A 26107-nucleotide genomic window follows, 5' to 3' on the forward strand; every position below is an offset into this window, starting at 1 on the left:
GTGAAGTTGCTGTCACATAACATGTCAGAAGGTGAAGACAGGGTTCCAGGCAAAAAGACTTAGGGGAAGCAGTTTATTTCCACCTCTTACCTTCCCTGTCAACTTGGATGACCGTTTCAGCTTCAGGGAAGAGATCCCCTTGGAAATCTTGTTATCCTTTCTGCTTTCTCTCTACAACACACATTACCATTATAGGAAATTAGTTTAATGCACAGCAAGAATGATTAGTTAAGGAAGGAAAGAATCTCAAATGGAGATGTTTTTGTTTTGTCCCCTCCTGCCAGAAGGAGTTGCAGTGTTCTTCCAGGACTGACAGGGGCCCTTTTGTACTTCTGGCATTTCAAGTACAGTATCACAAAAGGGTTCCTTTGCTTTGCTCACTCTTGGTAGAACAGCACAGAAACCAAGGAAAGCAAATGAAAATACAAACATATCCCGCTCCTCTCACCATATTTGGGCTGTCATTCCTGAACTGGACCTGGTTTTTTCTGCCAATTGTGTCATATATCTGTGTCATCACGGAGCCGCTCTTGCTGGTGGCATTCCTGGCAAACATTGCTGGCTCTGGCAGGTCCCCCATGAACCTCAGGATGATAACCCACACGACTAGAGAAGCCTGTAGTGGCAGAAAGCACAGTCAGAAACTGCCAAGAGAACTGATGGCCTCATGCTGTTTCTTCCTGTTTATATGAGAGCATTTTCTTCCTTTACCCGGTCCAAGCTGTTAAAATTCCCGTGTCCTCCTGCCGTTTACACCAGGAGTTTACTTTCATGTCAAACAACATGAGAGCAACTTTCACAACACACTCATGCTAAAAGAAGAGGGTGCAGCTCTAGTGGGAATGTCAGACTTGCTCTGTGATTGCTGAGCCCTCACCATTCCCTTTATTGGCACCTTGCAGGTGTGCTGTGGCTGGAGTGAAGTAGAGAAACTGTGGCTGACACTCTGCATTTACCCAGCTGGACAGACAAGCAGTGGAGCAAACTCTTCCAGGAGCCCTCATGCCCAGAACTAGAAAGCCAAGTAATAGCGAAGTTTTTGCAGCATGGGATCCTCCATTCTGCAAGGCTGCTTAGCATCAAGAAAAAATCCCCTCCTCAATCCCCCTATGGTTCAACAGGAAAATTGGAGGCCTGGGCCTCCCCCTTCTATCCTAACTCACAGACCAGCAACCCTAACAAGAGCAGAGAGGTGGGTGAGCTCTGTAGCGAGGTGGGGGTCAGTCTCTTCTCCCTAGTAACAAGTGATAGGACAAGAGGAAACGGCCTCAAGCTGCGCCAGGGCAGGTTTAGGTTGGATATTAGGAAAAACTTCTTCACTGAAAGAGCAGTCAGGCACTGGAACAGGCTGCCCAGGGAAGTGGTTGGGTCCCCATCCCTGGAGGTATTTAAAAGACGGGTACACATGGTGCTTAGGGACATGGTTTAGTGGTGGACTTGGCAGTGTTAGGTTAACGGTTGGACTTGATAATCTTAAGGGTCTTTTCCAACCTTAACAATTCTATGATGCTTCTTCTCTCCAGTCTGTTTTTGCCCCCAAAGGGTATCTGGACAAGTCAAAACAAGCCTCAGCATTCCCTCTTTAGGCAGACTAAAGGTGACCAGAGATCTTGTGTTGGGCAGGTATCTGTGCGAAGTGCCTGCCTGCAAAGTGCTTTCATACAAGTGCTTAGGACTATCTGCTTGGCTCTAAAGTCTCTGGTTCCCAGGGCTGTGCCAGAGATGGGGGGACCCAAGGGTGAGGGGAGCTGTAGAAGTCAGGGCTGTGGAGGGAGCAGGTTCAACAACAACAAGGAGCAAGATACCAAGACGTTGTCCTTGTCATCATGGTAGAGTAGTGGGTGCCGCAGTTGTCTCCGGATATGTGTATGTGTAGATGACCCCTGGAAATAAGTAGCTGCAAACTTTGGGAAGGTGTATTCTTCCAAGCCATCTGCTTCCTCTTCTAGCTCCACACTCATGGGAACCATGTCCAGGTCCACCTCAACCAGCTTGTTAGGCTTTGTTTCCAAGTCCTGTGCAGAACATAAGGAAGAAGCATATTTTCTTTCCCTGTTCTTATTTCTTTTTTTTTTTTTTTTTTTCTTCTTGGCCGTAGGTTCTCCAGAATTTGGCTTTCCAGCTAACCCCAAAGCCATTTTCAGCTGCTACCAACAGATCACTGGGACTCAGAGCTTTTCCTTCTGAGATGCATCCATTCCATATGACCTTCCTGTCTTGGTCTTCAGCAAAAACATTGCTGATGGAAAATCCAGGTGCTATCTCATTGCTCACATCCTGCACTAACCCAGACCATTCTACTCTGCTTACCTCTCCCTCCACGATTCCATCCTCCACAGCTGTCAGGACCAGTATATCTCAAATTTTGCTTTTAAGAACATGGGATAACTTGGGTCATGAACTTCCAGCTTGTTTCAGCCAGAAAATCACTGAGAGCACTGTCAGCAGAACATGTGGTTGGTGCCAAAATGCAGAGAATGGCACTATTTGGTGATGGTCTGCTGGGCCAAAGAAACAAATGTGCAGTAGCTTTTGAAGACATATAGTGCCCAAACTGCATGTGACCAAAAACTTTTGGGAACTGACTCTGAAAGCAGATCCTGAAGAGGCTGTCTGGATGACTAATCTGGGTGATTCTTTCACTGTAAACAGAATGGACCATTGATGGAATTCCAACAAAGTCAATGGACTTACATGAGGGATGAACATGACCCATTACCAGTCTGCAGCTCTGTACCTCAAAACCCAGAGGAGCCTGTCCTTCCTGGCCTCCGATCATAGAAGGTAAAAACCCAAAAATTTTGTCCACCATTTCTTGGTCGCTGATAACATCATGATTTGTTGGTTTATTGGCAAGAGCATTCCTCCTTTGTCTTGCTTCTGCCTCCTCTCTCTCCAGAGCAGCCAGGTGTTCCTTTAAACATAGAAGCTAGTTAGGCATGACTGGAACATCATTCTGCTAGAATGAACGGGTGCAAGGATGAAACACTATTACAAAGGTGTTATGACAATGAGGTCCAGCTCTGCTAGGGCAGTGTTGGAATGTGAAGTCAAATGTTGCTTCTGCTAAGCAGTCACAAAGACCTAGCACGTCAGCAGCAGGGCCTTGCTCTTACAGCTGTCCTCATAGACCGTTGGCCTATTGGTAATGATGTGCAATTTTTCAACAACTTTATCAACAAGAGATAATACAGGAAAAACACAGAATTCCTAAAGCAGAAAACCCCACGTTATTTAAAATTTAAAAATCTTTTGTGTCAAGGGGCTGTAATAGCATTGTGCATGTTTGGCTAAAGCGCTAGCTCATACTGCAAACAGAAATGTGCATGTGTTTGCCCTGTCCCATTTCTAAAGCATCATTATAAATAGGTTTACAACTATGTCTGGTTTTTATTAAAATATAGCAGTGCTCAGATCTTTGAGCAAGTCCACAGGTGTGAGCTGGGCAAGCCATCTTGTCAGCCAAAGAACATAGCATTCAGTGTTCCTCCACCAACATACTTACCTTTTCTAATCTCATAGCTTCTTCCCTTGCTTTCACTGGTCCAAGGACTTGAATGAGACGTTTCTCTTCTTCCAAGCGGATATTCCTGGCTTCCAGCTTGCAATTGTTCTGTGGACAACAGGACCATTCTGTGATTGTTTCCACAACTGCTGAGCCGGCTCCCTTCTGCCATTAACAAGCTGTCCACACCAGGACTTTATCCCAACATGAACTCAGTTCTAGATTTGGCATTTTAGGGAACAGGCCGGAGGCAGAAATCTGCAAACTGGCTTTGTCCTGTTTGTACAGCATTAATACAGAAAGGAAATCATAGAAAGGCCTCCCATGTGCTATAGACAGCCAAGGCAGTAAGTACAGGATTTTCTCTGGCAGCGCATACCAAGACACACTGCATTAGGATTCCCTTTTGAATGAATCCCTAAGTGACATTATCAAGCCTTGCTGTAGAAATTGATCTTCCCTTGCAGGAGTGACTATATACATGTGCATCTTATCTTTTTTTCCTCCCTGCTGTCCAAAACGTTTCAGCTGTGTCAGTGAAGTTTTGATCCATGATAATGAACACAGAAATCAAGCACAAACAAGATCATCTGCTTAAAACTCTGCTTTCATACTTGACAAGAACTCAAAATAAAATAACCCAAAATAAATATCCACATCCAGTGCTATGCTATGGCAACACTTGCTGGTCATTAAATCTCTATCAGATTCATAGAAACAACAGGTTCACAAGGTATCTGTGAGCATACCTCCCTCTTCATCCTCTGGTAGATTTGGCGAGCAAACATGCCCCTTGCATAAGCTTGTATAACACATACAGCTTTCTTCTGCTCTGCTATCTTTTGACGCATTAGATAACCGCGGCACACGGCTTGAAGCCTGATGATATGAGCCCGGGTTGCTTCATACTGTTTAGCAAGCTGCCGGCTCCGGTAGAGGGCCTGCAGGCGCCCAAAACCCAGCATAACCTGTAGGAGGTGGAGGAAAAAGAAGTGATTATTGTTCAAAACCATTGAGACTGGGAGTAAGTTGGGATGAGTAGAAGATAATAAAATTCAGTAACTGGATTAAGACACTGGAAGGGGCTAATGCAATACTGCCTTTTATGCTGTATTTTCTGCCAGTAATAGGCTTTTAAACCTAGACTATATGGAGTTCTTTTGGGGACCTGTTCTAGGGAGTGGCTCCAGGAAGTGACAATGATAGTCTGGGATTATGACAGGGGAAGGAAGCAAGCAGAAATGAAGCCAAGTGTACGGGAAAAAAAAAAGGCATGTCCTCGGAGAGATGGGTATGACAAGCCCAAGAGAAGCAGCAGAGGAGGATGGGGCAGAGTGCAGGACAACAGCCTGGCTCTTCAGACAGGAATTGCATCACTGATGCAGAATAGAGAATGTTTCTGACTGAAACTGGCAGTTTCTCCTCTTGCCCCTCGCAAATGGGATGTATGGGATACATTAGTAATAATTCCTGCCACATGAATACACAATATGTAAGTGTCCCCAATATGGTGTAGCTTTCCTCATCCAGAAAACCCACCATCTATAGAAAAACAGCCAATGTTTTTATTAATGTGAGATTGATATAATGATTTTTTCTGGTATTTTTTTACAGATTCCCAGTTTTCCTGTAACAGTTGTGGAAGACGCTTTGCTCAGTGTGGTGGTGATGCACAAATGCTAGCCTTGGACTCCTGACTAGAAGAAGTGTGGGATCACTCATATGTCAGGTCACTAGAACCAGGCCTGCTAGAGGTTAGTTGCTTTCACCAGAAAGCAGACATGTCACAGGTTCAGCACGCCCTGAGAGATCCCAGAGCCCTCCTTGGATTTTACACGCTTCTTTACACCCTGCCATCTTCCCTCTCCTCCCTTCAGTTGTGAATATCTTCATTCCTAATACTCCACTCAGTCTGGCAGGGCATAGTATATAAACACACACACACACACAAATATTTGTATAGATACATATCCACCTGCCTCTTACCATTCTGAAATCCTTCCGGCAGCAGTAGCCTCGCCAGGCTGACTGAATGGCTACAGCAGACTTTCTCTGTTTCAGAAACCGCTTCCTAAGCAGACAGACAGGTGAGGTGACAAGCAATAGGTTATTTGTGCTTCTTCTTATGATAATAGTAAAGAATAAGGTGGCGGTTTTTTCCTTTTATGGGTTATCTACAGTCTGATCTTAGCCTTGTCTGCCATCTAGGAACACTAGAGCCAGGAAAGCTATTGTTAAACTAACTAGCTCAATTATTAGTAGACATCTTGCCAGGGCAAGTTTGAAGCTCAGTGAGGGCTGTTCCTCCTGTTTCTGAGTAGCCCAAGAAAAGTATTCTGTTGCAGCAGAAAAATTAGTCTGGTCAGATACTTTTGTACTACATGCTTCAAAATTATCCTCACTCAAAGCATTTTGTCTGCTTATGTGTTCTTCATGCTGATGGAAAGGCCAGAATAGGCTGTTTTGCCTGACCTTTTCTGTCAATAAAGGCCTTAGGAGATTTCACCTAGGCTCAGCTCATTCTGCAAGTGAAGCATCATCATGAATCAGTTGAGCTCACAAAGTATTTTCCTATTTGCTTTGCTATCCATTTGCTAGTAGAAAGGATGAGACAGAAGTATTATTAATACACCTTGATACATTCGAGCTGACTTTGCCCTTAATGCTGCAAAAGTACTCATAGCAACTGCAGACCAAACTCATCGCTGTGGTAGGAGAGCTCTGTAAGAACTGAAAAAGCACCCTTTCACCAAGCCTGGATAAGTTAACTCCCCCATCTGATGACCAGTTGCTCCCCAGTGTCCTAACTGCCAGGACTAGGAGCCCATCTGAGAAAGATGAACTTCCCATGGTAAAAGCTGTCACACTGTGACTGTCAGAAGTGGCACGTAGCTCTGAGGGTTTAAAAATAAAAGTGAGATGAGGCTTTTAGGGAGAGGTGATACTCTGTTAGATAGCAGGCAGGGTTTGAAAAAAAGGGGGAAGGTTTTGGGCATTTGTGTCATGTTTTATAGTTCTTGCTTCTCTACTGTCAGGAATATTTCTAAACTAAACCAGGATTCAATCCTGTATCATGGTTCTCGTTGGGGGATACAAAATTAATAAGTACAAATCATGATATAAAACATTTAATGAGGACAAACCTTTACTTGACAATTACTAGATCTCACTTCTGAAGATATTTCAAACTAAAATGCAAGAACTGTGCATCTTTGGCAAAGGGAAGGACTAGTTAGTTTCCATCTGATTCTCTTCTATGTCTTTTATCAAAGAAGCATCCTAAATAAAGGAGTCCTTGTAGCTCTGAGAAGGACACAGATTCCATGGGGATTTCCTGCTTTCCAGATATCTACTGTTTACTAGAAATATTAAGGGCAAATCCTCCTTCCAGCCCTTCCTCTTCATACAAGCTGCATGTGTCACAGTGCTGCATTTTGAAAAGCATCAGGAAAATAAAGAAACTGAGCCAGAACAAATCTTCGTGCAAAATCTGCGTAGATGCACTGTTACATGACAAGCACTGAATTTAGGGCTAGTGGAAGGTATGGATTGATACATTTCATACTCAAAAATGCTTCACAGAGCATGTTAAACTGCACCACAAAGATCACTGCTTCAAACCAAAGCAAATTCCCTTCTGTAAGATCACTGACCTGTCCTTCAATCCTCTCATCACCTTCTGGATAAGAAGAACCTTATCTGTGAGTATATTTTGGCGTTGCAGCTCCAGTACTGTATCATGATGATCCTGTTAAAAGAAAGTGTGCATATGCCAGCTGAGCAGACACCCCCACAGCTTCTGAAAACTGGACACATGGTCTGAAAGAGGCCCCAAATCAGCATGATGTAGTGTGATTAAAATGCATTTGTGGAACTGCAGTAGGAAGAGTGCACACCACCTGACCACACCATGTCTGGCTGTAGCCATAAACAGAGAATCTGCCTGCAGTAAGACTGTTTTTACCTGGGGGAATGCTACAGACAAGGAAGTCCCCTGCAACAGTGTGCTGGTATCCAGTTCTTTTTTATGCTCAAGGCTTGAGCAGAGACCAGTACATTGCACTGTGCTGTTTTAGCTGGAACACTGGAGCACAGGAACAGGATCAGCCTCTCCTACACCAGGCTGTGTCCATTAAATTAACTTGGCCTTCAGGAACAAAGATTCAGCCTCAGATTCAAGAGAACCCAGTCCTTCTGGGTCACCACTCTTGCACAAGCAGGTCAAACTATACTGTGAAGCACCCAGTTTTTCAGGAGAAGAGACAATAAACTGTCCTTTCTACTTACTTTAAGGAAAATCTTGGTCTTTCCAGCTTGCCAGCTTTCATTCTTGCCCAGCACTGCTTCAGAGATGCTGATACAGCTCTGTCGAGCATCATTCTTCAGCTGTTGTGCAAAAGCATCATCATGTTAGGGCTTGGAAACAGAGCACACTATGTAAGGATCTATTGCTTTGCATTTCAAAGGGCAAAGAACAGAAACAGATGAGGTCTCACAGACCTCTGGGCTGACAGTATCATGAATTAGTGGTTCAGCTCAAATGGTCAAGAAAAGGAGGAACATGAGTGCATGGCCAAGCATTCCAGAGTTCAAGTGTGAGGAGGGTGTTAGAGATCTCAGAAGTGTGTGATTACAGAAAAGAAACATCTGAGGGCAATGGGGATGCCACCTTTCCTGGGATGTCTGTGTGGAGCAGGTCAAGGGTAGCTGGACCTAAAAGCACGACTACCGTTTCAGCTAAGGTCCAAGTGAGTATGTAAGTATTTAGCTACAGTTACTGCGATGACAGCTACTGTGATGACAGCTCTCTCAACTGTGCCACCAATAATCCAAGAACTTTCTACTGCGGGAAAGACTAAACCCTCATAAGGAAAAGTTGGGTTAGCCTTAAACCAAGTTTGTGGTAACACACCTGTTCTCGAAGAGACCATGGCAGGAGAACTCTGTATCTCTCAAAGAACTCCTCAAAGCTGTAGCGAATTGGGTAGCCAGCTTTCCTGATCTGAATAGTTTCCATCATCCCTGAATATCGCAGCTGTTTGATGCACAGCTCCCGGTCGAACAACTGAAAGGGAAAGCAGACAAGGAGGAGACTTAGCACTGAAAGCAGCCACACATGCAGCATTCCTCAGAACATAGCTACTAACCTCCAACCTCAGGGTGCCTACAAAATGGCCTACTATTCTTCTTTTAATTGCACTTCTTATTTCTTTAGTGCCCTAAATTAATTCATTACAGGCCTAAACAAGTCACCCCAAAGGGCCTTCAACTTTGTGTTTATCAGCAGTGGAAATAGTCCATTAACTTCAGTCTGGCTTTAGCAACTGTTTTCAATTCTAGAACTGCAATTTCAGATGAACAATAAATTGTTCATATCATTTTGCAGGTGCAAATAACTGCAGTAGCAACTTGGGCCCTTTGGGCATAGCCATGCAAAACATAGTATGAGTGCTGCTACTTGCTTGTAATGCAGATTAAAAATAGGCTCACTAAGCCACATGCAGTACTTTAAAAATGATTAAGTCACTTGACCAACACCATACAAGGTTTTAATGTAGAACTGCATCGTGATCTCCTGAGTTCTAGCCAAGCATCTTAATGACAAACTTGCTCCTCTTCTCCTGTAGTGTCAAATTAAGCCACATCACCCCTCTCAAACACCAACAGCTCTCCTATTCTCTCTCAGGCTATTTCGTAGTATGATCTTTGTTGGATCCTAATGTTTTTTGTTTGTCCCCTTATTGAGGGGCTAGAAACTCTCCAGTTTTGTCTTTATCTTTACAGGAAAGGCTTTTACAACTCCCCTCAGGAATACACCTATGTGCTTTTTTGCCATCTATTACTCTATGATGCTTTGAGAGATGTTTTTGTAAATTAACAATGCTATATCCTACCACCCTTTTTATTCTAGTAATAGTCTGTAGTCCAGCTCTTCTTGGCTGAAGTACAGATATAAAATGCTACACAGCAACTGACAGCTTTTTCTCATTAAAAAATTTACTGAAGACAAGACCTCATATTGTTAAAACATTACCAGTGGTTTCTTGTAGTCATTTGGCTTGATGCAGCGGATGAAGTATGGCTGGCACTGCTCAAGAATTTTCATTAGTTTTTCCAGGGATTGCTTGAACTGTCCTCCCAGAGTAGAGAGCCGTTTGGTGGTATCCAAGCCCTGGGAAGAGTAAGCACATGCTGACTGCTACATCATTCACTGTCAGAGGGCCAATTAATAAATCTTTGTGGTTTTGTACAATGTAACAGTATCACACAACTGCCAGAAAAAAAATATTTACCTACATGGGAGCTAAATTGGCCATCTGCATCTTACTAATTTGGGTTTATCCTTGTGAAGAAACCCCACTGAGCTCTTTCACCTACTTGGGCACTAAGTTCTGGCAGTGGGGGTGGCTGCGGTGGAAGAAATTCCACCCACACAAACCCACATAGGCCTGTCTCTTCCAACCAAGGCTGCATTCAGTGCAGGGCTTGGGTGCCAAGCCTGGGTGTGTGCCTGAAAGCTTGGTGAGAAACCACCACTCCCAAAGCAATAATAACCTCCAGGCCAAACATTTTGCTGCCATCTCATAGCTAACTAGGAATGCTAAAGATCCAGAACAGCTCATTCCTTAGTGATTAGGATGACTGATCACCTTGCTCATTAATACTACAGTAAGCAGTGAAAAGGCAAACTTTTACTGCAGGATAAGGTAAGAGCTAATCGATTTATGGCTGCATACAAAGTGCTTTATGTCTCACCACTCCTGGGTTGAATTTTGCTCCCAGTTGCAATAGTGTAACCTCAGAGGGATTGCACTTGGCTGCAGTTAGCTCCTGACTTCCCTAGCTTCTCTGAAAGCACAGTTCCACCTATGTCTTTTTCACGCAGATCATCACAATAGGCCTAAGCTGCTACCTCCTAGTACGTTTTAAGGGCACATTAAATTACGGTGACAACAATGCAGATTCCAAGTAACAAAAGGACTCCACTGGCCTTTTATGTACAGGCGTGGAGCTAATCATTGCAGCACAATACAGCTAGTTTGTTTGTTTTGGGGGTTTTGGTGGGTTGTGGGTTTTTTGGGTTTTTTCCAAGTAAACAATTTAAAGTCCAGTGGCTTCTCTCACTTCCATGGTCTTTACGGTACCTCATTCTGCTGGTTCTTATATTTAAAGTGCCCTTTTTAACACTCAAGTTGCCACCTTCTGCTTTAGCTACAGGGCAATGCTGCCCTCCAGCGACGAAACACTCACGCCTTTGGAAAACAATTCCTGGGCATGTTTCGTGACAGCTCTGACGCATCTTAGGGGCTAGCAAGCATCTGTTTGAAGTAGATATGATAACAGCATATACATGTTTAAGCCGTATAAGAGTTAAAAGCAATTTGCACTCCCAGATCTTGGAGGCCTTTCTGCTGTTCCAGTAAATCAGTGGGATGGCCACACAAGTCTGAAGCCCGAGCCCTCGTGATCTCACATACATAACATTGTTAAAGCTGAATTTGTTGTTAAGATGGTGGTGACTTTTCTCCCCCGGTGTGCCAGGAGAGCAACTCTGAGACCTCAGGACAGCAAAGTTTTTTCTGGCACTTCATTCACTGTCCTTTTCTGTAGCCTGCTTCTTAGGCTTCCCAACAGTGGCCCAACCTATTTGAAATTAATAGGGGTATCTCAGCTAACTTCTGTGCATTTTGAAATGGGCAGTAGCCCACATGTAGTATCATCTCCTTTCTTGGCATGCTGCTGTACTTTCTAAATGTAAGGAAAGGGTTTTTTTCAATAACACAACCTTATTTGTAGAGACAAAAATCATTAGAGCATTAGAGCAATGTAGATAGACCTGATATTTAATTTGAAGGTATTCATAGCATTTAAGAGATGCTAAGCCAGCTCTCTGTTGCTGCTTGTACCATTTCTGACATTCTTCTCCTCCAGGATGTTTACCTGTCCATGGCCAGATGTCCTGGACAGCAGAAAGCCACATTGGGATAAAGACTGAGGAAGAAAGGACAGGATCAGAAAACAATACCAGGAGAACAGCAGGTAACAGGTCAGATAGCGAGCTGTTTGTTCTGTACCCTGACACGAAAACTCAAAGATGTAAATATTAAAAGCAAAAGTACCTTCACACAATGATGTCACTGCATAGTTAAACATTTAGAAATCAAGGTATGTGAAAGTTGCAGCAGGGCAGAGAACTTGAACTCTGCCCCATGCCGTTTCCAGTCCACTGCACTTTACAGCCTCATTTTCACTAGGCACAGGACAAGGCTCCCTACAGCACTAAGCACAGATGATTCTGTGATAATTAGCCATCACGAACTTTGTCACAAAGCCTCTGGGCCAGGAGGGAGAGCTAAAGTTGCAGCAATATGCAGGCCAGTGAGACTGTGTCTGCAGGTGTCACTGGGAGCGGGAGACACAGTATCTTTCTGTGACAGCACAGCTATTTGCTCCTTTGTGCTAGCCTGTCAGGCCTCTGCAAGAACGAAAAGGCCAGGACCCACCTGCCAGTTGCCCAGTCAGACCCCTTGGTGTTAGGGTCCCAGCAGACTGGCTACATGTGCAGTATGGCAGCAAGTTTAGCTGCTGGCTTCTGAACAGCTACTGGCTTTGCAGAGGGGTCTCTGGTTGGTGCTTTGTTCCATTCCAATGAACCTTTTGAACTACAGTCTCCTCCTACTAATTTACACCCATCCTGGCGATGTGGATGCAGCATGGATGCCCAAGCAGATACAGAGCAAACCCATCCAGTTGATGACAACGTGTGGGGAGGTAGCACGCTCATGCTTCTGTGACAGCCTGCAGGCATGGCTACACAGATGTCCTAGGATGCAGTCCTGGGAGACAGGGCTGACGTTACACTTGTTTAAAGCATTAACACCAGACCTTGACTTTTCTGGCAGACTCCTTTGCAGAAATGAGTTGAATGAAAGGGACAGGGATTTGCAGAGACAGTGCAAAAGAAAGAGGAGGTCAGGAACAGCCAGAGGAGGAGAAATTAGTTGTTTCTGCAATCCAGTGCCAGTACGCCAACCTTGTAGGCCTGGTCAGCTCCAAGATGCCGGATGGTCCCGCGTCCCAGACTAAGTGGGGTCGTTTCCACCTGGAAAATCTCTCTCAGGAATTTGTTTTTGGAGGAATGAACCACTTGCATTACATTAGCACTCAGTGTGTCCCGATTTTTCTCCAGGAAATCTATAGGATGGAAACAAAATCAGCTTGTCACCTCTGCAGCCTGCTGGCTCTAGCACCACACTGTCTAGCTAAAATCCACTTCGTTTACAGTAACTTGCAGATTAGTTTAGAGTAATCCTCCTGACCTCCTGATCTGAGTTCAGATCAACACTACCCTGGAGTGCCACACATCCAGGGCAGGTCATGCCCTTCTCTCCACCCTCCGTATCCAGCAGAGATAGGCTCACCTTTTGATTCATAAAAGACAACCCCAGCAAAGTGGTTGATGCCAAACTTGGTGTCATGGACACTCTTAGGTGGGATGTAGATGTTACTTTTGCCATGGAGGGAATTGATTTTGATGAGCATGGTGGCATCTGTGCCCTAGAAAAAAATACAGGCAAAAAAGGACAGTTAAGCAGATTTCCCCCCAGCACTGGGCTATGCTCAGCAAACAAATAGAAGTGGTGCTCAGAGATAACAAAAGCTCAAATTCTGCCCCTTATTTATGTAGTAGATCTGGAGAAAGGTAGTGCCAGAAGTGTCTTCCCTTTTACACAGACCCTTCTCACAAGCATCAGGACACAACACACCACCAGAGTGTAAGGCCTGGTATTTTAGGGCTGTACACAAGCCCCCATAACATAACATTACTAACATCACCAGGTGCACTGAGAATTTCCCAAACGTTTGGACCTCACAAGCAGAGCCCCCACCAACGTTCATATGCCATCCTACCCAGCCATGCTCTGAGGGGTGCATCCTCCTTCTCCCAGGGAGGCACAGTTCTTCTTTCACTCCCCAACTGGTGGAAGACTCAGAGATCCCTGGAAGAAGGCTGCCCTGAGCAGATACTAATCAGCATGCCCAGATCATGACTTCCACAGGCAGGCAGGCAGCTGGGTGCTTCTCTTCAAGGGGTGCCGTCACAATCTCATTCCCTTGTGGTGCATGTGAGGCTAGCTCTGCTCACTGGCCTGTGCTGGCGCAGTGAGTGCTGTGTTATCTGAGAAGTCATATGCTCCGGAAATCATAGAGGAGTTGCTTTCTTGTCCTGACTGCAGGACATACAGTGGGGACCACTCGCTTCTTAGGGAAGAAAGCAGAAAGCTGTCTGCCTGTACATGATCTTCTCAAAACATTACCTGAGGACTACAAATAAGCTGAGGCAGCGGCTTGGTTTTCTGGACAAGCCCACGTTGCCATCTGATTAGCACTCCTGCTTAGCCTCACCATGCTCTGGATACTATGAAAATGCTCTGCAGGGATGTCTGAGATCAGATGCTACTTTCATCTCTGCTCTTCTGTTTGAGCTGCCTGGCCTTTGCATAATAACATTTCCTCACAATGGTGACATTGCTCAACTAGGTCTGTCATCCAGGAGAAGAAAGAGCAAGCTGCAGCCCAGACCAACAGCAGAACAATACTCAAATAATATGCAAATTCAAAGATTTCCTAAGAAGCCATGAGGGTGGTTAGACACTGGAACAGGTTGCCCAGAGAAGTTGTGGCTGCCCCATCCCTGGAAGTGTTCAAGGCCAGGCTGGATGGGGCTTTGAGCAACCTGGTCTAGTGGAAGGTGTCCCTGCCCATGGCAGAGGGGTTGGAACCAGATGATCATTAAGGTCCCTTCCAACCCAAACCATTCTATGATTCTAAGACCTTGTAAAATGATCCAGACTCCTTCCTTCTCTGTCTGGGAACAGCTGTTAAGAGTTTCAACAGCAAGGCACCCAGAAGAGCACACTCCAGCAGTGTGTGAAGCGTTTGTATAGTGAGCTAATTTAAAAGGAACATCTATGGGGAGAAGACATTGTCTCTCATAATGTATCTGAAAGCCACCTTTGCACTTTTCTGTGTGTAAAGCCAAGCGTTACCTGTGAGCTGTGTGCAAAGCCAGGCATTACAGGTGAAACCAGAAATTTACCTTTGGGAACTTGCTCTCTTCATCAATGAGGGAGATGATATTCATAGGCTTGAGTGCGATGACTTCCAGAGCCTGGCGGTTATCAGTGAAGTCAATGTTATTCCAGGTAATGTGCTCTGCAAGGTATTCCTCTTGCTCCAGCTTGAAGACATGGTGCACAAAGAACTGCTGAAGGTGCTCATTGGCAATGTTAATGCAGAGCTGCTCAAAGCTGCAGGGGGGACAAGATGGGAACCCATGGTCACCCTTGCCAGTGCTGCTCTATGGTATTTGTTTATTGTCTGTATTAAAAACATATCCAGATATACTACTGATATATTTCACAGTGTTAATGATCACCACCACTACGTTGCCAATCTTAGCAATATAGGGGATGCATCTTCTGCTATGATAAAGGTAAGCAGAAATGAGCCAAGTGACGATGGAGTGTTGCTGAGCAAGCAAGGAAAGATCTTGTATATGTTTCAAGAAACTCTAGAGATAAAGGGGAACATATAACTGTGAAAATAGCTTGACTGTATAGTGTGTGACGTGTTTTTACTTGCACTGGCACTACCATTTCTTTTGTTAGTTACTCCTTAATGCTGCACCTGAGTTTCATTACCTGGTAATTGCTGTGGCACACTGTGTGCCTGTGGAGTACTCACCACAGTGAGGCCCCATGTGGATTGCAGCCTTTGGGAATAGCATAAAATAATAGGAGAGAACACAAAAGGTAGCAGATGGGCTGAACAGATCCTAGACTATGTTCCAAAAGTCAGTGAGGAATATTATCTTGTTGAAAACAAGCAAGATGCATCAGTTGGAATCGGTTGCAAAAGACTTCAGGATATGTGCTGATGGTTTGTGGAGTACTGATGATATGGTACCATAAAACTGAGAGAGTTGTTGCCCCTGTAGAGAAGGGCAAACAGAAGTGGTGCTTTGGGACTGAAACCACCAGTAGGAGAGGTAGCAGTGGGACAATGGTATACTGACCAGGTATTTTGCTGATCTGTCCTTTAGAGTAGAGAAATGAAGCAGCCCCAAAAAAGGGATGAGAGAACACTGAGCAAGATGGAAGCATGAGCTGAAATGGGAAATACTACATGGCCTCCTTTGTACTATATGCAAAATGTATCCCAAGAGACATTGTAAAAATGCTGTGAAACAAGAAAGTTTGGTACAGAGACATAGGGACATACTACATCCTCACATAGTGGCTGCCTGCTCATAGCAGCTTCATAGCCATCTCCTCTGAGAAAATTCCTGAGGTTTTGGAATAGACATGTGAAATGGCTGCACCAAAATGAAGGTTGGGGGAGGAGGCAGAAATATGACCAAGACTGAAGAAAAATGGAATCTGTGCATGATCATCACTGGGAAAATTCAGTGATGGAAATTTCACTGCTTTTCTGAGAATCAGGACAATAATGAAAGAGCATGTCTGTTTTTTCATTCTTTCCCTTTACATCAGCTGCTTTTCAGCTTCCCACTGGAAATGAATCTAGAGCCTCCTACCTGTTGTTGCTGAAGTTTTCAAACCCAAAAATGTCCAACAGCCCAATGGACTGATGTCTGTCTTTAGGCTTCTGAGAAGTTGGGTTGAAAATGGCTGAGTTGATCTTGTTCACTATCCACAGGAAAATCCGTCCATATATACCCTGAGAAAAAATTAAAGAGGAATTAGAGCCCATCATTACAGTCTTTGGACATAGCTTACTGCTTGCTATCATGCTGCTACAATGCTGTCAAACTATGCCTGAAAACTATGAGGGACCAGAGCCCTCTGGGTGAATGTTTGCCACATAAGGCTCCTCAACCAGCTCTGAAAGCATCCACAGTCTTTAAACAGAGATGTAAGCACCAGTACCTTCACAAAGGCATCTCTCCCATCTGCAGCTTGAACTATGTTCAGAGGCCTGGACACACTTTCTCCTCGGACAATGATGGAGAGGTTTGTGAGGCTGTGCTGGAGTTCACTGGAGTCCACCTGGAGGAACAGTCATGGCAACCTGGTCATTCCAGGTGGATAAAGGAGATCCAGCAAACTCTGTCTCAGGAAGAAGGCCATGACAAACTGCCTGTCCAGCAGCATTCACTGGCGGCTTGCTGTCCCAGTTAAAGATCTCCTAGCTCAGACAGACATCTGCAACAGCATCACTTGAGTGTCAGCAGGAAGAAGACATGCCCATTATATGCGCATTCATACATAAACACTCCACAGAGACATGCTTTGTCAGTGTGCTCAGGGAGCAAGGGTGGACGAGAGAACTAGTAGAAGATGTGAGTCCATTACCTCAAGCAATTTGGTTGCAATTGAAAAGTGTGGTGAGTCCATCACATCAGAGCAGTCCAAGTTGTCGTACACAGCCGCTACAATGAGGAAACAGTCAATCTCAGGGTGAATGATTTCTGTTACGGTGGGGGGCTGTGCTGTTATTGCAGCCGTATTTCTGCAACCCTGTAGCTCTGGGAATGTGGCAAGGCAGTAAGTCCTCTTTTGAAACTCCTGGGTTTGATGATTTTACTAAGGAGGGTCCTGATTTCATCCAGGGAACCTGGGATGTATGGGGCCCTCACAACTCCAGAACATCAGGCTAAAAATAGCAGCAAAACTGACAAGGTTATTAATTTTAAATAGTAGCTATTGGGGATCTGGGGAAGTAGTATCTGACTTCAGAAAATGTGTTTCTGAATATATTTTTTGCCATGTATCTGGCTTGTGGGAAATTTAGACAAAGAAAGGGAATGAGGGAGATCCCTCATTTTAGCAGCCAGCATTACTCCAAAGAATCCAGCTGGCATCGCTGTATTGGGCCCTCTGTATCACAAAGTGAGGAGTCCTTTTCGAAAATGTGAGAGCTTCCGGCATCCCGCTGGTGGGTGTCTCACACTGTGCCTGTGCCATCCAGAAGTGCACTTAGGCAGGTGAGTGTTCACCAAACCCAGCCAGGAAAATGACTGCTATCATCTCCATGGCAAACATCACTCAATTGCTGCTGTGTCCTCTGGCTTATGTAGCACAACAATCAGCAAATGTAACATGGCATATTATCTGTTGTTTCATTTTGTGTGATAAGGGCCTTTTTATAACCATGGAAACCTGACGGTGTGACAAAATAATAATAGATCATGTTTTTTAAAACACTAGAGCAGCACAACCTAATCTGTACAGATAGAAGCAGGCAGCACCTTTAGGCCTTTACCATGGAGTCTGAGGAAAGGCCAAGCACAGACAATGCTGAGTTTACCTTCAAACTCTACATTCCCCAGGTGCAGGATTGCAGCCAGCAGCTTGCTGATGTCCCAGTGCTCAGAATCTGAGAACGTGAGGATCTTCATGGCCGAGCGGATGTGGGCATAATCCTTTGCATCATTCCGGCCCTCACAGGACATGCAGTTGCCCTGCAGGACACCACAGCCACAGGTAAGGAATATCCTCCCAGTACCCACACAAGGAAGAAAGGACCTGCAGACTGACAAACCCTTGTACACAATGTGGATGCCCTGTGAGCCACTTGCCACAAGACACAAAGTAAAAACCTATTTAGACATTCTATATGCTCTTCCTGCTTCCCATGGCTGTTTCTTCCCTCATCTCTACTCCCAGAAATAACGCATTAGCAGAGGGCTAAATAATGCATTTCTCCAGGGCCAGACTGAATACTGGGGAAGCCAACAGGAAAAGCTGAGGGGAAGGCTGCTCTGGAGCACAGAAGGACAGGAAACTTTGACAAGGCTGTCTACACTTACAAGGCCATGCCTATTACCTTGGTCTCCTCTCTCTGTCTTGTCAATGGACAATTAAGAGTCCTAATCCCAAATCAAAGCAAGTAGGATTGGATCAGTACTAGAAGGCAAATCTCAAAATAAGAGTATTAGGATCTAGTGGAAGGCAGATGGAAGCATCCAAGGCAGCATCAGAAGAATCTTCAGCAAAGCCTCCACAGCAGATCCTAAGATACTGCTCCTGATAGAAACTATTTTCAGCCCTAATGGAGATGGGAAAATGCCTTTTTTATCCTTGCTATTACCAACAATATAGTGTGATGATTACAAAAGTGAAGTATTTCTAGACATTTCAGTTTACAGCACGTAAACATGCCAGCTTGTGCCAACAGCTGACCTGAACAAAACCATGGATATGTTCTCTTTTAATCTAATCCTCCTGTCTCTGTATTATATTGCCCTACTGCTGACCCAAGGAACTTCAAACCTTTTTATGGAATAGCCAATGTGTGAATTGCACTCATCAGCTCTTGCTGCAAGATCACTGCTATTTTGAAAACATTACATTTGAAAAAATCTCCAGCAACTTTAATCGTTTTGCTTTTGAGTCTCCAGAAATAACTTTATAAGCTTGATTTAATTTCCTCTGAAACTAGGTGCCCAGCTCCCATTAGCTTAATCAGAGGCAGGACTTAGCCTCATTTTTCCACAGCTGTAGAACAGCCCAAATCAAACCAGATGACATATTAAATATGAGGTATCTGCACAGGCTAAAGAACAGGATTTTCACAATGCCTGTCATGCCCTAAACCAACTGATTAGCTGTTTTCAAAAATCGACCTATGAACATCCCACCCCTGCCACTATGGCAACATAAACCCAGACATGGACACTACCATTAGCTGTTGGAGGTTAGATTGAATGCCAGCTTCCTGTGTTATGTATATAAGATTTATCAGATATAAGGACTAGGATTCTTGGCACTGTTTCTGCTTATTCAATTTTCCCCTAAAGAATATATATATATGATTAGTATTCTCCCTGGCATGAGATCTGAAATCTGAGTACCTGTGAAAGTGGGGAATATTTCCCACCTGCTTTAAGATGTCCTTTATGTTTCTGAAGTCTTTGACAGAAAGCTTTGAACAGCCACAAGCTGCCTCCCACTGGTGGACATTACAATAAATCTCTGAAACTGAGGCTCACAGCACTTTTGGTGTTACTGCTTCTGGTACTCTAAGGAAAGGACTGTTCAGGTTTCGTAACTACCCATCTGCAGCTCCTGTTGATTGTAATTGCTCGCTGGGAGAAGCAAATGGCAGAGGGATAATGGAGAAGAAAGCAGAGACTGTTACCATAGTGAGATAAGTGTACTCTGAAGCAGTGCCCAGATTCAGCATCTTTTTCTGCTCTGTATTCATCCCCATTAGCATGCAGTAGAAGATGTGATAGTTCCTCTCCTCTGGAGCCTAAAAGAAAGAAATAGGCCAATGGACACCCTTGTCAGCATAGGCTTCTAACAGGAGCAGGCAGAATGGACATCTGCCAGTGCCCTCACCTGCCGGCAAACCCGGGACTTCTCCAGAAGAAACTGTTCTATCCGGGCTCCTTCTATCACACCATTTTGGTTGAAGTGGATATCAATATATTTCCCGAAGCGGCTTGAATTGTCATTTCGAATTGTCTTGGCATTTCCAAAAGCTGATGGGCAAGGAACAGAGGTAGTATCTAGATTATTGCAGTTAATGAACACCAAGTCTATTTTTTTATGCCCTTCTTTTTTGCTGCTAGTATTTTACACATTGTGTTCCAAATGACAGTGCTGATAAGCACTGAAGAATGTCTAGTCCTTAAGAGAGAGGCAGGCATACTGTGCATCCAGATAATTGGGTCCTAAAAGACATATTCATATGATCCAAATGCAGCCTATATCTGGCCAGCCAAGAGAGCTGGGCAAGTCTGAAGACCTCCAGAAGGACTTACTGGGAACACACTTGATCCATCTACAGAGAAAAATGGGGGGTCTCAGGGAGCTCCCCTACATATACATTCATGTTTGGCCAGTCACTTTGCCACTATCTAGTGCAAATGCTAAACAAGGGGTCTTTACCTTGGGCTCTGCATTCCCAAGGACTCTTGTGCTCCCCGCAGTTCCGGGTTACATGCTATAGTGGCACCTCCTTCTACAGCGTGGGAGTTGCTGTGGGCTTCATGGGGACATGGCAGAAAAGCATAGAGAACTTCTACCCTGCATCACCAGTGTTTCAGGGTTTTTAGCAGTTATGCAAATACAATGCTTCAAAGATCTGTTTCTGAATTTTTTATCCTGCTACAAAAATCCTGAGATAAAGGTGGTAAATCGGCATGTTTGCTAAATAACCCACCTTCCAGAATGGGGTTGGCCTCTAGGATTTGCTGCTCTATCCAGGAATGCTGGCCACTGACAGCTGCCAAAAACTGTAGTATTAGCTTTGTGCTTTCAGTCTTCCCAGCTCCAGATTCCCCACTGCAGTAAGAAACAAGATCATTACAAATTTCCTTTCTTCTATTTTGGCTAGGGTGGCAAAATGCCAGACCAAGTTAAAAAAAAATAAAAAATCCCACTTATATTTACCCTGTGAATGGCAGATCTGACTGTCTTTCATGGAGGGATGGAGAATTTTAGCCTTTCATCATCTTATCTGCTAAAATTTAAGTTGTTTTTTAGCCTTAGGCTGAGGACTAAATTCTCCCGCTGATTAAAAACAAGCAAATCCATGGAAGACATTCTGTACCAGTGCAAATTAAATGACCGCTTGCTTTACTTCTTTAATGCATTACCAGATTTTTAATGCTAGTCTTAGCACATCAACTGAGTTGCCTCAGCTATAATCAGATGTTATTGCAATGAGACTATCTGGTTCTTCACACCGACGATTAACAGAAAATGGATACATGTTATGTGTTTATAGGATGAAGAAATCTTCCCTCCAGCTCCAGGTTAGCAGAGGTTGTTTCTCTCCTGGAAATCTCTATTCTCAGAAAATACATGTAACATAAGTATCATGTCCCCAAGGTAGAAGATAGCCTTACATCACACAGGCTCATATGTTTCTATATGTAGTGACTATGTGCAGAACGTATCACCACATTCAAAGATTTTGGGGGAGAACACTGGACTTCAGAAATCCCTTGCTTATGTTCTACCTTTTGCAGCCCTAACTGAAAGTGAAGTAGCAGGGAAGAAAATGTTTCCTTCTTGTTGTCTCTAGTCTTATCTGTGCCCTTCCATTTGGAAGGTCTCCTATGTCCACAAAGGTGCCCCAAAAACATGCCAGGCTTGGTTTCTGCTACTTGTCCTCTCTGAGTCCAGTCACCTGATCACACAGCACTGGTCTCTCTTATTCCTCTTCATATTGAAATAACAGTTGTCTGCAATGGCGAAGACATGAGGTGGTAGCTCTCCAATCCTCTTGTTACAGTACAGTCTGATCTGATCGACCGTGTAGAGGGGCAGCAGCTGGTATGGATTCACTGCTACCAAGATTGATCCTGTGTAAGTCTGGAAAACAGTTATGAGCGTTACCTCTAGCAGCAAACCTGCAAACAAGAATACAACCAAAGCCACTTGCAGTATAAATCTAAAGAGAGGCAGGAGGGAAGCCTGGGAGATCTGTAGCAGCACTTAGGTGAGGCTGAGAGCCTGGACATGGAGGCTTTTGCAAAAGGAAGAATGCTAGCTATAATCTCCATGCTGAATCACAGCTCAATTCACTGTCTCAAGCTAAAGCACAAGAAAGTCCAATTTGACCTGGCATTTTTGTGTGTTATCATAAGCTGTTTCGTAGTGTTTTGTTAAGCTGCTTTTGTGTTCTAGTGCAGATGTAGCTGAACCTTGCTAACGGGCAAAGTTATGGTTGTGTTATTCATACAGTTGTTTAGTAACATTTGTAAACAACAGCACCATTGAAATGAAGGAGGCTGTTAAAGGGTGTGGAAATGCAAGGCAATAATGTTGTTCAAGAACTTCTACGTAAGACAACTGCAGACTGCTAGAGTCTAATATGCACATCTTGGTAGTTACAACTGCAGCATCTATAAAATCAGTCCTTGTTTACAGTAAACACTACCACATCTGTGTTTTAAGAGGCAGCTCCTCTCCTGTAGTGTATATAACATGGGAAGCAAAGCATGGAAAAACCTGAATATTATTATCATATTACAAACTGGGAACTAAGGAACAAAGAAACTAAAAATGCCAAATTGCTCAGTCACAGATAACACCTGTAATGGACAAGAAATGAAACCAGGTGTCCTAAATATCCAGATTTATTCTTTATCTATTTTATTACATCAAAATCAAGTAAACATTGACTTGCACTGGAAGACAATCCAAATCATGTCACTCTCTACTAGTTAGATTGATCCTGTGCCACAGCTGCAGGTAATAGCAGCACTAAGCTGTAACATGGGCTGGATTTAGCTAACTGTCAGTCACTGGTGGAAATGATCGCTCTAGGAGAAAGTAAACAGGGTCACTACCTATGCATATCTCTGTGATTTCAGACACTGCTATTAGCTCTCTTCTTAACAGCCAAAGTACTTGAATGAAAGAAGAGTAAAACTATGTTTTGTCTCCTTGGCACCCTCAATCAGTAAAGGAAGCAGAGGGCCCCAGGTACGAAAGACCTGGAGGCTGCTCAGGTCACTCCGCTAAATGTGTAGTAGAGGGCGTTCCTGAAAGTACTATGCCTGGTGACCTTGGCACTCACATAGATTTTGTGCTCCTGGTGGCGGATGAGGAGGTTGTGCACGATGCCTGCTTCATGGAGATCCCCAAGGCAGATCATGTCTTCCACCCCCTGGACAGAGGAGGGGTGCATCAGGCGCACCATGTGCATGTTCCGAGCCGTGATCCAGTGTTCCTGAAAAAGACAAAGCATCAGCTTTAATGTGTTATGCTATTGCTCAGAGGCAAACAAAGAAGAGCCATGTTAGACCACAGCAAGCTTCAGTATAATCCATGCTCAAACCAGCATATTCTAACAAACAGTTGACTGAACAGAAATTAACCGGTTTGCTGCTCCCCAGGACCAGATGATTTAAACCACTGGATGAAGCCATTCAGGTGGGTTCTGGACATCAGCAAATTTAGCATTGTTCAGAGTGCAGCTCTGTCAGGTCATCACAGCCACAACACTGTATGAGGTAGGGATGAAACCCCAACTGACTTTACTGGGATCATGATTTCACCTAAAGCTCCACCATATTTAGGGATTGGAGCCTGTCCATTTCCTTTTCTTAACTACGAGATATAACCTCTAGCTCAGGAAGTTCTAAATCTTCATTGTGCTGGGACCTGGGGATACTAGGGTATCACCCTATACTTGCCTTATTTTTATATTCTTTCTTTCAGTATATCCTATCAGACATTATCAAAGTCAGACCATTTGGCTAGATGGAGCTTTGGTCTGACCCAATAGGGCCATTCTTTTTTACTTTGTACTTGTAAATTTTATGTTCATCTTTTACAGAAAGTTATAGAGTAGCCCACCTTGCCTTCATCATCCTCCAGCAAGATCCGTCCTGAGTCAGAGTCCTTCACAACTGCCCCGATAGGGACATTAAATTCACTGTTTGATTGAGTGTCCAGCCACACATGATCACCCTGGGAAGAAGAAAAGCTGTCATCAAGTACAGTGACATACCTGATGCCATGTAGCTCACAGGCATACATCTCTTGGTCTTAATTTTTTAGTGATTTGATTTCTTTAGCAATGCTTAACTGGATAAGTTCTTACTTCTTGCAGGCAGTACAGTCTAACAGTTATAGTATCGGGACCTCTGAGTTCTACTCCCAGCTTCACAGCTGACCTGGAACATGACTTTGGACAAGTCATCAAACCCAGCTGTCTCACAAGAGGAAATGAGGCAACACCTTTTACAAGGACAGCAATTACTCAGCTCCACTACCTCCTAGAGACTGGCAGGGGGCACAACGAATGCTGGTAAAGTGCCTTGGCAGCCTCACATTAGCTATAGTATTCTTTCAGAAAAGATGCTTGAAAACATAGACATTACCAGGAAAAAGAAAAACAAACAAACAGATGTACAGCCTAGATGCCTGGAAATGTAGAGGGCTCTGTTACAAGAGTTTTCAGATATATATTCTTTCTGCTATAGCTGAAATCACTTAGAAATATAAGTGCATCCATGATCTCTCTTTGGGAAAAAAAAAAAGGCATTCTTTATGCAGCCCAGCTCCTGTCTTCACATTTGTAGAGGCATGGCAACATCCTGCCTCTCTGCAGAGCAAGCAAGCAAGCAAGCAGAACTGCTCTGCTGTCACTGGAGGGAAGGTGTGAGCCATGGCTGCCCTTTCCTAGGAATACGCACCATCTTGGTGTCGCCTGCACTACTATCCTGCTTATACTCCCCAACTCCAAGCCCCCAGGAATACCTTCCCTTGCTCCAGGCACTAATACAGATTCAAACAGAAAGCTTTACTGTAATGGCTGGAATGAAAAATGAACAAAGTTGTAGGTCAGATCTTCAATGGGTAGTTCATACTTACACCTGCTGAGGAACCGGCTCTCTAGCTGAGTGTCTTGTCTTATACAACTTTTGTTACATACTGTAGCATTTACTGTCCAGGTTTCAAGTTTTTTACTGAAAAATTATTTCTTTTTCCTCTCAAAATACTTTATGGGCTTATGTTTAAAACCAAAAGACTGTAGTGTAAAGCATCTATAAACATTGCCCAAAGTTATAAAGAATGTTACAGACTAACAGCTCTCATTTGTGTTGAATAAAACTCCAGAGGTAATCTGTGTAGTTTCAGTGCCACACCTTGTGACAGAGGTCACCAGCTCAGCATGAGCACAGCCAGGCTAGGCAAGACACCTCTGCATCTCTAGTCTAGGTAGATATTATTTTATACCTTGTTGATACTGGGTTACTGCTACTTTCTTTCTGAGATGACCATGATGTTAAGGTGATTTTCTCCTGTTTGGGCCTCAGGCTAGTCAGTAAATCACAGCAAAGAATAGGACTTACCTTTCTGAAAACCACCATTATGTTTCAGATCACTGTATGTAACCTGCAGTGCCAAGAAGAGCATAACATTAGGCCAGAAAAGGGCTCAGGCTTTGATCAGAACAGACGGTGGGGTAGAGATGTTTCCTTGTAAAAATAACAGCAAAATGCCTTAAAATAATTGTGTTTACAGATTTCATTAAAGCGAAAGAGATCATAATAAGCTACACCCAATGTAGAAACGATGAAACCATCTACCTAAAGCAAAGATCTGCAGCACTGGGGTGGTGGTCTGCTCCGAGTTCTACCACATAACCCTGGAGATGCTCTCAACCCTGAAGAAGTCACTGTGCACGTTTTCATACTGAATAGTTCCCTCAATCAAATGCTGAGCACATTTATTGGCTGAACTTCAAGTTTGGCTCACAAATAAAAAGACCCCACAATGCAATGTAATTCAATGCACAATAGAGTTACCTTTGGCTGGTCCGTTGACCTAGCAGTTCAGTTCCTACAAGTGGCTAGCCCAGCGACACAGATAGATTGAATTCATACTCTCCTAAGATGCTCAGTTCCGCCAGACTCTCACAGCTTGAACCTACCACCATATAGAAACTGAGGTCTAGAGTTCACCTTTCTTGGCTGGAATGGGAGGGGTTGCAATGAAGGCATGAGCAGCAAAATAACGAATAGGAAGGAACAAAAATAAAATTCAGAGCTCACAATCAAGAGCATAATAGTGAAAAGATTGGTGGCCAGAAATCTACACCAGTGCT

General features: G+C 44.0%; 1 protein-coding gene across 1 annotated transcript in view; it reads right to left on the reverse strand.

Annotated features, from left to right (window-relative positions):
* The window catches only part of MYO7B (myosin VIIB), a gene marked incomplete at its 5' end in the record, with an annotated part of 48205 nt that extends 22835 nt beyond the window's left edge, over positions 1-25370 (reverse strand). The window contains 25 exons of the mRNA XM_082319055.1: positions 91-171; positions 449-616; positions 1806-2015; positions 2738-2914; positions 3506-3613; positions 4255-4473; positions 5492-5576; positions 7159-7253; positions 7793-7891; positions 8418-8570; positions 9540-9677; positions 12540-12700; positions 12928-13063; positions 14607-14817; positions 16107-16249; positions 16459-16578; positions 16885-16961; positions 17840-17993; positions 19673-19786; positions 19876-20018; positions 20702-20823; positions 21674-21858; positions 23069-23221; positions 23851-23964; positions 25353-25370. Of these exons, the coding sequence (XP_082175181.1) occupies positions 91-171; positions 449-616; positions 1806-2015; positions 2738-2914; positions 3506-3613; positions 4255-4473; positions 5492-5576; positions 7159-7253; positions 7793-7891; positions 8418-8570; positions 9540-9677; positions 12540-12700; positions 12928-13063; positions 14607-14817; positions 16107-16249; positions 16459-16578; positions 16885-16961; positions 17840-17993; positions 19673-19786; positions 19876-20018; positions 20702-20823; positions 21674-21858; positions 23069-23221; positions 23851-23964; positions 25353-25370 (3384 nt within the window). The remainder of the gene's footprint in view (positions 1-90; positions 172-448; positions 617-1805; positions 2016-2737; positions 2915-3505; positions 3614-4254; positions 4474-5491; positions 5577-7158; positions 7254-7792; positions 7892-8417; positions 8571-9539; positions 9678-12539; positions 12701-12927; positions 13064-14606; positions 14818-16106; positions 16250-16458; positions 16579-16884; positions 16962-17839; positions 17994-19672; positions 19787-19875; positions 20019-20701; positions 20824-21673; positions 21859-23068; positions 23222-23850; positions 23965-25352) is intronic.
* Positions 25371-26107: the final 737 nt, after the last annotated feature.

The sequence above is a fragment of the Platalea leucorodia genome (genome assembly GCF_965183815.1).
Source record: "Platalea leucorodia genome assembly, chromosome: 8".
NCBI lineage: Eukaryota > Metazoa > Chordata > Aves > Pelecaniformes > Threskiornithidae > Platalea > Platalea leucorodia.